The sequence below is a fragment of the Trifolium pratense genome, linkage group LG5 (assembly GCF_020283565.1).
Source record: "Trifolium pratense cultivar HEN17-A07 linkage group LG5, ARS_RC_1.1, whole genome shotgun sequence".
NCBI classification, from domain to species: Eukaryota; Viridiplantae; Streptophyta; class Magnoliopsida; order Fabales; family Fabaceae; genus Trifolium; species Trifolium pratense.
The window spans coordinates 9828859-9842564 of NC_060063.1; the positions used below are offsets into that span (position 1 = coordinate 9828859).

Below are 13706 nucleotides of genomic sequence, written 5' to 3' on the forward strand. Positions count from 1 at the left end.
GTTAACTTGATCATATGGAAGTGTTCTTATGGAAGTGTAGGAACTGTGGTTTGAGTTTTTTTTGAGTTGCTTGAATATCACTTTCTTACTTATGCGTGTCATTTCAATTCTGGTTCTTGTCCAATTGTTTTTGTGGTCCAATGCTCATACCTTTCTTCATAGGTAAGATTCTCTGATACTTGTTGATCTATCTATTGAATGTAGACACAATTGTGCATAATATAATATAAGTTTAATTTTGATTGATATGATGAATGGTCTTTGGTACATTATTGTAAACTTTTGTCTAGTGCTTGAACCTCATATCCCGATTGAATATTGGTATGTTTGTTAGTGCATAATAGGATTTATTGATTGATCTAAGTCAGGCCAACATTTTTGCGGACTATATAAATAAATCATTACATATAAATCATTCTACAGGACCTTTAAAAAGTTAAAGATGTGAGAACTTGTAGCCAAGTTAGGGTAAAAATTGAACTGTGAAAAATGGTGTAACACCCAAACCCCTTAACGCGAATTTATTGAATATAAATAAATAAAACACTTAAGAAATTTAGGCGTCACGATTATAATACAAAACCACAGCAGAATTAAATCATGCTAGCACAGCGGAATTAAAAATCACATATAATTCATTGTGCATATCATACAATAACCATAATTGTTCACACAATATCCCTAGGCTCTAGGCCATATCAACAACAAGGATATTATGTTTACAACAAAATAAAGGATTAGCAAGGTCAAATATGTCATCACAGGCTTAATACAATTCAAGCGAATAACCCGACACGGTAAACACCTAATCAGAGCAATTCTATACAACCCATAAAAAAGATATACAAATATATCTAAGGGAGTAGTCTAAGCTAAACTCCTCACCAAAAGTGTGCTACACTAAGCACAAGCAATGCCTCTAACTCTGAGCCGGATCCTCAACCTGAGAATCTGAACCCCCAACGGTCCAGCACATAACACAAAGCATGAGAGTTAGATCACATAATCAAAATATAAGTGTAAGTAAAACGGTACTTAAACACTCCTTCATACCACATGCATAAATCACAATTATACATATACATCAACATCTATTATTCAATTATAAGTTCTTAAACACATATAATCGAATACTCAAACATCAATTATCACAAGTAGCCAAACATGTGTCACATATCACATAAATGTACACATAACCTAATGCAACTCTAATGCTTCAACTTCATGAATGTCACCCTAGACATTTCTAATGCATGTGGTAACATCTTCTTTATTAGAGTATCTCACCTCTAATATCCTTCTTTATCGGATAAATATAATCCGATATACTTCTTTATTGGAAAATCCAATATCCTATTTAATTCATGAATGCATGTATATGTTTTTCAAGAATTCACTCACAAATATTTAGCATAAAGCTCTTCATTTACTATGTGGAACACTATCCAACATACTTCATCATTAAGATTAACAAAACCTTAATATTCTTCATTTACAACTTCATACATGATTAACAATCATTAACGATTAGCAATGAACATTATAAGCATCAACAAGCATCAACAATCATGTAAGAATACCATTAAACCATGTTACAAGTGTCTAATTACACTTACAAACATCAACAAAAGTTGCAGTCTCAGTACTGTTCGCTAAGCGAACGACATCAGGAAGTCACTGACTCATGGCGAGCAGTAGCGAGCTGTTCGCTGAGCGAAGGCTTGGCGAGCCATAGCGAACCAGACCAGTGGGACACCTGCTCGTGGCGAGCTGTAGCGAGCTGTGGCGAGCTGTTCGCCACCAGTTCGCTGAGCGAAGACCTAGCGAAGGCCTCCTGTCAGGAAAGCTCAAAACCTGCGTTTTCCACTCCAAATCACCCAAAAATCCCATTTTTCATGTTATAAATCCCAAATGAGTTTGTATTCAAGTGTAACAAACATGTATAAATACAAAAGGACAGTTCATTTCATAGATCCACATCATAAACATCGAAAAAGTAAGGATTGAACACTTTTTATCAAAACTCTCAAGAACACAAAGTTCTTGAGTTTAATCATTCATAAACTTCGTTTTTAATCATTAAATTCGTTCATACATCAAGTTAAAAGCATATTAAGCATGATATGAACCTTAGAATCGATTTCCATTAAGAAAAATCCATTCAAACTAAAATGAAAATGGGGTGGAGGAAGTTCGGGTGAGGAGAAATCGACATTCTCCCTTTCCTCGAGTCACCCACAATTATGAAACCTACTCTCATACCTGGATTCGAAGAAAAACTCGAAGATTGCTCTTGAATCTCTTCACTTTCCTTGCCCTAGCTTCTCTTGAGCTCTCCCTTCTCTCTAGAACTTCACAAGAACATGAGAAATGACTTTCTCTCCCTAAGTTTTGCCCCTAATGGGCGCTCCTCACACACACACAAGGCCCATTGGCTTAGCTTGGCCCAATTCGCGTTAACACTCACTACTCGCTTAATAACTAAAGTATTCGATAAATAATTAAAGTTATTAACTTAATTAAAATGGCACGTCAATAAAATATTTTAACACACCAAAAACAAATAAATGAAAATTGGGTCATTACAAATGGTGGTGATTCAAGAAAGTTGAAGGAAGGAATAAGGACTAAGGAGGGAAAAGAAAAACACTTGAAGGACATTATGTACTTTTAGTGGTATGGATGTGAAATGAATCAGTGGAATGGAAGGGAAGTAAAGTTTCCAGCATGCTACTAGATGGCTAATAATGTGGGGGGCATGAACTATGCAATCTTATGTCATGAACTAAGTCAATTTGTACATCTCAATTCATTTTTTTAAGTATGCTAATATATACTTTTTTTTCTGGTAACCGAATAAGAAGAGTCAAGCGATGGTAGGCGTTTCTGAGTCTAGTTAACACTATTTAAGGATTATGAAGCAACATCACATACTATGGATATTTAGATATTTTTTGAACTTATTTTGACATAATTTTATGTTTAACCACTCTACTAATATTTATGTTTTAGTTTTTGAATGTTTGGACTACCATTAGTTTCTTTCATTTGGAACTTTGTTTACTTGAATTAAATTTTTGATGTATGGATCTTGTCACTATTGAATGAATTATATAAATGAGATTAAGTTATTTATATTTAGGGTAAATAGTGTCATACCCCCCTGCAAAAAAGACGAGTTTTGCGTTACCCCTGCAAAATATTTTTTTGAGATTACCCCCTGCAATGTCAAGATTCCTTGCGTTACCCATCTGGCTCAACAAGTGGGCATATGACATGGACGAATCTTGACGTGGCATGACACGTGAAAATTAATTTATTTTTTAATTAAAAAAAATGAATTTTTTTTTTTAAAGAAACTTTTTTTTTACGGTAATTTTTTTTTAAAGAAATCTTTTTTTTTTAAAGAAACTTTTTTTTCAAAAAAAACTTTATTTTAAAGAAACTTTTTTTTAAAGAAACTTTTTTTTTTAAAGAAATTTTTTTATTTAAAGAAACTTTTTTTTTCGTTCCGTTCATATGCAGCGATTGTTCTTCGTTTTCAATTTCAATTTGGGGGTTAGGGCAAAGCGATTGTTCTTGCGTTACTATGTGATTGCAGTTTTGTTTTTGGTTACTCTATTATTATTAGTTATTATTATTATTATTAGTTTTTTGGTTACTATTATTATTATTATTAGTTTTTTTTTCATCTTCGTTTTTTTTTTGGTTGCTCTATTATTAGTTATTATATATATATAAGAATTTTTTTTTATATATATAATAACAACTTTTAGTCAAAAAAAAAAAACTTTCTTTTAAGTAAGTTCATAAAAATATAACAACTTTTAAGTTTTTTTTCATTTTTTTAATTAAAAACCCACATTAATTAATGAGTTGACAATTAAAAATAAATAAATAATTAATTAATTTCCACGTGTCATGCCACGTCAAGATTCTTCCATGTCATATGCCCACTTGTTGAGCTAGGGGGTAACGCAAAGAATCTTGACATTGCAGGGGGTAATCTCAAAAAAATATTTTGCAGGGGGTAACGCAAAACTCGCCTATTTTGCAGGGGGTATAACACTATTTACCCTTATATTTATATATTTGTGCATTTTAATTTCTTTACTCCCGTATGAATATTGTAATTGTTCTTAAATAAGCCATCAAAATGAATATATATTTTTTTAATAGTGAATAAAAAATGTTTTAAAATAATTAAAAAAAAAAAAAAAAAAACAAGTCTGCGACGATTTTGTAACCGTTGACCATTAATTTAGTGTTATGTGCGGAAAAACATAGCGACAGTTTGAAACTATTGTAACAACGGTTTTCAGAACTGTCGCAAAGTTCTCTTGCAACCCACAAATCAGCAACGGTTTCCTCCTTCAGGTCCAGGTGGGAGGAATCAAGTACCTAATAGAGCCGTCATGGGTGAATATGCTGAGGGTGGATCAATGGAATCACTGGTTGGTAGGAGAGTGCGGACAAGCTGGCCTGACGACAATATCTTCTACGAAGCTGTTATCTCTGAATACAATTTACATGATGTATTCACAACCCTGGAATATTTGGTAATATTTTTTCCACCAATATGTAGCTGTAATGTTGACTTATATTCGTAACTTTTCAGGGACGGCATAGTCTGGTCTATGACATGGGGAGTACAAATGAAACATGGGAATGGGTTAAACTGTCAGAGGTACATCTGAATCTGATGCATTATCCTGTTTCTTGTAGTGAAATCCTTGCATATTTTTCTTTTAATCCAGAGTTTGCAATCATAACTATTTCAAAGTTATATTTGGTATTCAATGATACGAAAATAGTCCATAATGATCTTTGGAATGCAGAAATTAAACAACAAAAGTACATTAAGGTTATTATCTAGATTCTAGATTTAGAATATATTTATGGTTTTTTCTAATTAACCCTCTGATAAATTGAGGGCATATGCTCTATGCTGATGTGACACCAATGAAATTCATCCACATGTATTTAAGTCAAACATAATTAATTTTTTACCACAAACTAATTTTGATTACTTTTATTTTTAAATTAATTATATTTTAGGTATTATATTCTACGAATTTGCATTTTGATCCTAATTGCTTCTAATTTGTTTGCTTCTTCTTCGAATTGTTTTACCGTCTCAAACACAACTTTCTTCTGCGCATAAAAAAAAACTTGCTTCTTATCGTCAAAAGACTTTCAATTCATCTTCGTTGTGATTTCACCTTCAAGTTTCGGATTCGTTCTTTCTATGGAACCTTCAAGCTTCAGATTCGTTCTCTGATTTCACCTTCATTCAACCTTCTCCTCAAATTTGTTCAACCTTTAACTTCGATCTTCAAAATCCAGGTCCAGGTCCAGTTTCTCATTTGTTTATTGTTAAATTATTTAGGGTTTTTGAAATTTTAGTATGATTTTGAAATTTAGTAATTAGGATTTTGAAATTTCAATCTTCGTTCAACCTTTAATCAAGCTTCACCAAGCTTTCAATGTTTGAAATTTGTATATCAAAATGAATATGAAGTGAATGTTTGAAATTAAGTTTTCACAGTTTTTTAAGCGTGTAAATTGTAAACATGACTCTGAGTTGTGTTTGTTATCGGTGTAATTCCCCTCTATGGAATTGTTTCATAATATACTTATATGTAATATTGGAATTTGTTAATCATATGTGAAATTATGGCATCCAATTAGACATATATCCATCACAAAACTTGGAAGAACTCTTTTTAGATGATAACACACATAGCCCGTTGGCAAGAGTTATAATAGATGATGATCCTAAAAGTTCAACCATCAATCCTAACATTGATGATGATAATATGATATGCTTTTCTGAATAATGTTTAGATTAAATATAGGTGAGAGGCTATCTAGTTACAATTTGTTATTTTGAATTTGAAAACGAGCATCTAATCTTTATTTCTTTTCATAGGAATCAAATAAACTTAGGAGAATTCTGCATCAATAGGTAAGGGTTTGAACCGATCTCACTGTTTAGATGCCATATATACTACCCTTTGATTTCCTCTCATGTTTGGATTCCATGACTGAATCATAACTGTGTGTTATTGATGTGGCTTAATAATTAGTAATATAGAAAGTAGGATGATGACCTTTGTAGTTAAATGAGTTTAATTCTTAGTTCAAAGAAAACGAGGCAGGGGGTTTGATACTAAGGCTTGGGTAGTTTAGGATGATAATATACATTGAAAATATCTTGGTTTAGTTCTTGTAAATTAAATTATAATAATTGGAGTAATAAGATTTATATCACTGGTTTGCCATTGGATATTGTTGAGTCAATTTGTTTATCAAGTTTGTAGTAGCTTTGGAATAGTACTTGTATAGTTGAAGCAATTGTGTGAGTTCTATGTTGCTATATAATCATGACCGAGGTATATCTCTTCTTGTTAGGTAGAGGAAAACCACTTTGAGAATTGTAGGAATTATTTCTTTATGTAGTTGTAGTGCTATATCACGATTAATAATATACGGTCAAACATAGCAGTATACGATCTAGGGACTGAAGTGGTTTAATTACTCTTTTACTGTGATATAAAACTAAGCTGAGTTATATGTTGTGGTTAGGCTGATTGTAAGCCGAATAAATGATGCCGAGTTTAATAATCCTAAGTTTATATGTCTAACGATGTCGGGTTTATGTGTTTAATAATGTCGAGTCTAATGATGTTGTTGAATGATGCCGAGCTATTGATGCCTAGTTTATTTTAATTGGCTTGTTGAGTTCATTTTGATGTTCATACATAGCATTCATATGTAAAATTGATGTCAAGATAAAAAGGATGCCGAGTAAACAAGGATGTCGAGTAAAAACAAAGATGCCGAGAAAAGAAACTGATGCCGAGATTGTGGTACCACAAGCATATATAGAGTTTAGGAATGGGCATTCATTCATTATAACCATAACTAGGTACAAACATGTGCGTACGCACGGGACGCGCCTTCGGCACGTTATATTGCGTCGGGGCGTTAGGTCGTAAGGGGTCTTCGGCGTGTTAAAAAATTGGTTTCAACGAAATTAATTTTATAAATAGAAAGAATTAATTGATTTAAATTGTTGTGTTAAAAAGTGTATTAGTGAAACAAAAATTCAAAATATTGTTGCCTATCATGGACTTATCTTTTAGGCCTGAGTCTGGCCTTTTGAAAGCTTAATGTGGCTTGTTAGCCTGTTTAAAAATCTATTTCACATGAACATATTTAAATAAATAATTATATTTATTTTTAAATATACATATGAACTAATAAACCAATGTCCTTTTGATAATTAACATGACATTTTAGAGAATTTGACTAAATATGTCATCATATTTCAATTCTAGTTTATAATAATACATTTACATTCTAGTCACATTGTTAGTACTTATTTTTATTCTTCATAACAACATGTTTAATTAAAATTTAAAAACAATATTGAACATCAATAAATATTAAGTTGTTTTTACCTAAATCAAACTTTCTTTATTTTTTCCTCCTCATATTTATTTGTATCTGTATGTATCTGAAAAGAAAAAAAAATCGTTACATTGATTAGTGTAAAAGAAAATTTTGAATGAAAAATAAAATAATAAAAGTAGTATTAATAAGATGTGGTGCATATTTAATTTCAGTTTGTTGTCACACATTTTTAACTCATTTATCTTTATCTTTTAATTTTAACATACATACCTTACTCGTCTTCTTCTTCTTCTTCATATCACGATGAACACCTTTTATATTTATTTTCTTTTCTGCAAAACATATTTGAACAAAAAAAAAATCATGTTCTTGAAGAACTCATGATTCCAACAGACATTTATAGCATTTTATTTTAGCATTTATAGTCTTAATACAATGATTAAAAACTTTTAAGTAAAAGATTCAAACAAAGAAGATTAAGAGCATTTATAGCATTTACATGACTTTTTATTTATTGTTGGAGAACTTACCATGTTAAAATCTTCTAAGCTCTTATTTATTTCCTGCAACAAATATTTTTCCGAAAGTTGAAAGTTAGTAGTTGAAGAAAAAATATGTTTGTTAGTAGTTGTTTTTATTCTGTATAATCATTATGTAAATGAAAGTTGAAAGTTGAAAGTTGAAGAGAAAATATGTTTGTTAAACATGATATAAAAAATAAAAAATGTAGATGAACAAAGAAAATGTGAGTTTTTTTGGTACATACCTTTGTGAAGATTTTATTTTCTTTTATTCTTCTTTCTCTGCAAAATAAATGAGAAGAACAAACATTAGTAGTAAGAAATATGCAGAATAAAAGAGAAAATGAGAAAGAAGAGACAACATGAATATGTGTAGATTGAGAGAGAGAGAACACAAAATTGATTATTGATTATAATGGGAGAAAAAGAGGGAGAATGTGATATTTAAAATTTGAATCTTCTCAACATTGGACAATGTGAAACATATTTGTGAAATCCCCAAATTGGTCAAAGTTTTGCCCTTATAGATTCAAATTGTTAGTGTATTCAGTGAAGGGCGAAATTGTCTTACACAAAAAAGTTGGCCTTAGATCAATTAGAGAACTTTCATCCAAATAATTCCATTTTACCCCCAATTGAAGGAGCAAACAAAAACGAAAAAAAATGAGACTAAAGGGCAAAAAGGGTTTTTAAGCATCATCTTTCTTTATTAGATTACTAGTAGATAATTGTGATGACTTTATCCTTGTGTTTTGTTTGTGATTCAATTCAATTGTATGTATATTTAGGTTGTGTGAAAGTGCCCAAAAGGCCACTGTTATGTATTATTCCGTGACTTAACCGTGAGTTCGTGACTATTTATTTTGTGATCTCGTTCTTACCCTTTTTCTCTTTTTGGCTTGACCCTACGATGTGCAATCGTAGATTTTCAGGTAGGAAACGATGCTTAGAGATCGAGCTCGAGGATGGCGATAAAGATTGTTTTTTATTTGTTTTTCAGTTGGAGTCGCTCTATTAGGATATTAATGGGGAACTCTATTTGATTCAGTTTATTTACTTTTAAAAGACCTATGTGATTTCTTTCGAAAAGACCATGTTATAAGGCTTTGGAGATCTCAATTATATTTGAGTTAAGTAAGTTCACATGTTATTGAGAGTGTGTAACCTAGGAAGCACCGACACCTCTATGATTAGGCGTGTCACGGTGTCCGACACTTGTATGACACACGTCCGATACGTGTCGGATAGCTCATATCGGTGTCGGAAAAAATTCAAATTTTTCTTTAGTTTGACACTCCTTTGATCGGTGTCTGACACCTGTAGGCTGTAAGACACTCATATGACAAGTATCAGACATATATACAAGAGTTAAAGATGTGTAGAAACAACATTATTGATCAATGAGGGATTGAAAACATTACATTTAGGTAACAATATTTTTAGTTTTTTCGATCGTAGATGGATTAATAAAGGTAAAATACTATCATATCTTGTTTTAAAACTTTTTTTAAAAAATAACTTGCTCAAATTAAATTTACATGTATATATTTTGATTCTCAATTATATGGTTTCATAAATATGTAGCGGTGTCGGTGTCCTATATTTTTTACATTAGCAGTGTCGCGGTGTCTGTGTCCGTGTCGTGTCGCGGTGTCCGTGTCGAAGTCTGTGCTTCATAGTGTGTAACACTAAATTAATTAGTAAATTAAATAAATTAGACGGAAAAATAAAATCAAGGGAAATTAGGAGAATGTAATCAAGAAAATTGATCCACTTGTTTAGCCACTGAGTTAAGAATAATTTGATTGATGATTGTTGACTAATAAGGAATATAATTCAATAATAATTACCATATTGATGATTCAAATGAATTCAATAATTATTAATAAATAAAAAAGATTTATTTTGCCTTTCCAAAAAAGGAAATAGAGACTAGGTACCGTTTGAAACTTTTGAAGACAAAACAAATTCTATAAAACAAAATAATTTCTTTAGGGCCCGTTTGGTGCGCAGGATAGCATAGTGACAGGATAGGATATAAAACAGGATAAGGATAGGATAGGATAACAGCAGGATAACAGTTATACTCAGTTATCATATCCTATGTTCGGTGCACACAGGATAACAAACATGATAACTATTATATTTTGTTTTTAATACATACTTGCTCATAATAATATGATAAGATATATAACATATTTAATTAACAAAATTACTCTTGTAAAATAATTGTTATTTTTTTAAAATTATTTTGTAATACTTTGAATTTTATAAATAAAAAATATAAATAAGTAATAAAATAACTTTATATAATTTAAAAAAAAAAATCATGAGAAAATAATCAAGTTTAATTTTTTATATGAATCATGATCAAATAAATAACTCAATAATATATACATGTTAGATAAGCCAAATAAATATATGATATATTTCATACGTAAATAATAAAACTACTATTGCAAAACAATTATATTTAATTTTTTATAAAATTTAAATTAATATCCCTATTTGTCAATTTTTTAATAATCATTTTACTTTAAAATATTGTAATTTTAGTAAAATTTTGATTTTTTAGAATATATAAATTACAAAATTACCCCTGTGAGAAAATCACATATATATTTAAAAATTAATTATTTTATTATTTATATTTTATTAATTTTATTTTGTATTTTAAAATATATTTTATAAAATAAATCAGTAATTTTTTTTTCTTCTTATCCTATCCTGCTGGTAACCCAGCTCAAATTCAGGATAAGAATTATAACTAGAGAGACAGGATACGATAAACTTCAGGATTAACTTATCATATCCTGCTGTATCACCAAACCCTGGATTGCGGTAGGATATGATACAATTATCCTATCCTGTCTATTATCCTGTGCACCAAACGGGCCCTTAGTATATTGTTACTCTTAAATACGATTGTTTTTTTTTTGATAAATACTTAAATATGATTGTTGATTGCCAATGTTTTACAATATTTTTTAATTTTATTTATTTAGTTTTAAATTAATTGGTTGAAAATTTTAGAGATTAAAAATTTATTTAACCATCTATAAAAATATATTTATTTAACTCTTGAACTTATTTAGGGTTTAGGGTTTAGGTGATCACAAGTAAAACGTATAAATAGTTCATCTGAACTAAAAGAAATGTAGAACCATTGTCGGAAAACAAACACACGCGACCGATCACAAGTGCGGTCTACCTGAAATTTATCTGATCAAAATGAAAATGTTCGACTATTTTAGGAAGACTAACTAACTCTTGAACTTGTCTAGGGTTTAGTTGATCAGAAGTAAAAATATAAATAGTTCATCTAAACTAAAAGAAAGGTCAAACCATTGTCAAAAAACAATCACACGAGAGCTCGACCGATCACAAGTGCGGTCTACCTGAAATTTATCCAATCAAAATGAAAAGGTACGTCTATTTTAGGAAGACTAACTAACTCTTGAACTTGTTTAGGGTTTAGATGATCACACGTAAAAATATAAGTAGTTCATTTTGTTGGGTTTTTGTATATTGGCTACATTTTGCAAAAACATATTTTAGCCAAGTGTTGAGACAAGTGTGCTGACCCCAAGTGTTGTGACAAATGTTGTTACACTTTGGAACAACACCTGACTCTGTTCTGCGCGCGCCAGCTGGATGTTATTATTTTCTACTCAATCTTTTGAAGATCTGTTTGAAGAATTTGTTCAAGGTATCTTGCAGAAGAAGGCGCACGTGTTTAATGTGATTCAGAAGGCAGCTAAACCCTAGTTTTATTTTCCAAAAGAATTATATTTTTGGAAAATATATTTTTGCGGTTTCAAAAATATAACTATTATTTTCAGAAATATATCACTGCTGCCGCAATTCTAGAAGCCCTAATTTTGTCTTGAAGCCCAAGTCATTCTACTACTATAAATACGAAGGCAAGCATATGGTTTCAAGCATCTAAAATCGTGTTCTTACAAAGCGTGTGTTTTAGGGATTTTAGAGTGTTAATTGTGAGCCTTTCTTGTGTCTCATTGATGCAAGCTTAGGACCTGAGTGTTATTGAGTTGTAAGTGTGAACTTCTCCTAAGCTTTGAAGTACGGAGATTGTTCTATTGTGTTGTGTGGTTTACTCGCAAGCTTTTAAGCAAAGAGTGAATCCTAGTTTTTAGGAGTGTGTCTCCAATCGTTGTAATCGTCTGAGTTGAATAGCAGCGCTGTCTGTGTTGCTAAGGTGGGAATTGGGACGGGGTCTCATATCTAGGAGTTCCTAGGTAGAAGGGTCATTGGGTAGTGATTAAGTGAGAAGTTGTAAACGGGTGAGTTTAGCTTCGAAGTAATACTGCTGATAGTGGACTTCATTCCTGGATTGGTATCCCCCAGAGTAGGCTTTAGGCTGAACTGGGTTAACAACTCTCGTGTGTTATTTACTTTACTGTTTGTATTGTTTTATGTTATTTGCTCTGTTTATAGACAAGTGTTGGCGCACCAGTGACAACATCTGTCTACAACAGACAAGTGTTGCTACACCTTGAGCAACACCTGTCCACTGTGTGCCAGGAATTTCAATTGGCATCAGAGCAGGCACCCTGTTCTGAATTTTAGGGTGAGCTCCAGGGAAATCGTTTCTGGCAAGGATGGACAAAGAAGGAGGTTTTGTTACCAGACCACCTCTCTTGGTTGGCGCTTCAAACTATGATTATTGGAAGTCCCGCATGATGGCCTTCCTAAAACAAATTGATAGCAAGACATGGAAGGCAATTCTGAGAGGATGGACTCCACCTGTGAAGATGGACAAAGATGGTAAACCAACTCTTGAGTTAAAATCTGCTGAAGAATGGTCCAAAGAAGAAGATGAGCTTGCTCTTGCAAACTCAAAAGCATTATATGCGCTATATAATGGTGTTGACAAACACATATTCAGACTCATCAAAAAGTGTGTCTGTGCTAAGGAAGCTTGGACAATTCTTGAGACTGTTCATGAAGGTACCTCTAAAGTGAAGCTGTCTAAGCTACAACTCCTAACAACTAAGTTTGAGAATCTAAGAATGAATGATGATGAAACCATTCAGGATTTTCACATGACCATACTTGATTTTGACAATCAATTTGATGCCTTGGGTGAAAAGATACCTGAAGAAAAGCTGGTAAGAAAAATGCTCAGGTCTCTACCTAAGAAGTTTGACATGAAAGTCACAGCTATAGAAGAAGCAAAGGACATCACAGATATGAAGCTAGATGAACTGGTTGGTTCACTACAAACCTATGAGGTAGCCACAAATGAAAAGATGGATAAGAAAAACAAAAGTATTGCTTTTGTTTCAAATGCTGAGGAAGAAGATCAACTGAGTGACACAGAATCTGAACAAAGCATCTCTGATGCAATGGTTCTTTTGGGAAAACAATTTAATAAAGTACTGAAGAGAATGGACAAACGCCCTAAGACAGGTGCAGCTGACATTGGGCGCAACACTTACAGGAACTTCAGAAAACCTGTAACAGATGAAAAATCAGCTCCAAATAAAGGTGTTCAATGCCATGAATGTGAGGGGTTTGGTCACATTAGAAGTGAATGTGGTACCTTTCTGAAAAAACAAAAGAAGGGGTTAACTGTAACTTGGTCAGATGAAGATTCTGAAGGAGAAACTGATACTGCAAAGGCTATACATGTATTGACAAGTGTTTGCACATCTGACACTGAATCATGTGAAGAAGAACTGACCTTTGATGAACTGGCTGAATCATATAAGAAGCTGTGTCTGAAGAGTGCAGAAGTCTGCA

The 13706-nt window shown here is 31.9% G+C and overlaps 1 protein-coding gene across 4 annotated transcripts; it reads left to right on the forward strand.

The window, feature by feature from the left end:
- On the forward strand, positions 1-9059 carry LOC123885096 (protein EMSY-LIKE 1-like). 4 transcript variants are annotated; one of them, XM_045934325.1, is made up of 5 exons: positions 1-162; positions 4378-4535; positions 4619-4687; positions 5933-5968; positions 8865-9059. In XM_045934325.1, exons 1-4 carry the CDS (start codon positions 141-143, stop codon positions 5966-5968), a joined length of 285 nt encoding a protein of 94 aa, XP_045790281.1. In that variant the 5' UTR covers positions 1-140; the 3' UTR covers positions 8865-9059. The 4 variants fall into 4 exon arrangements, with proteins under 4 accessions (XP_045790281.1, XP_045790284.1, XP_045790283.1 ...); XM_045934328.1 differs by lacking the exon at positions 5933-5968; XM_045934327.1 differs by lacking the exon at positions 4378-4535.
- Positions 9060-13706: the final 4647 nt, after the last annotated feature.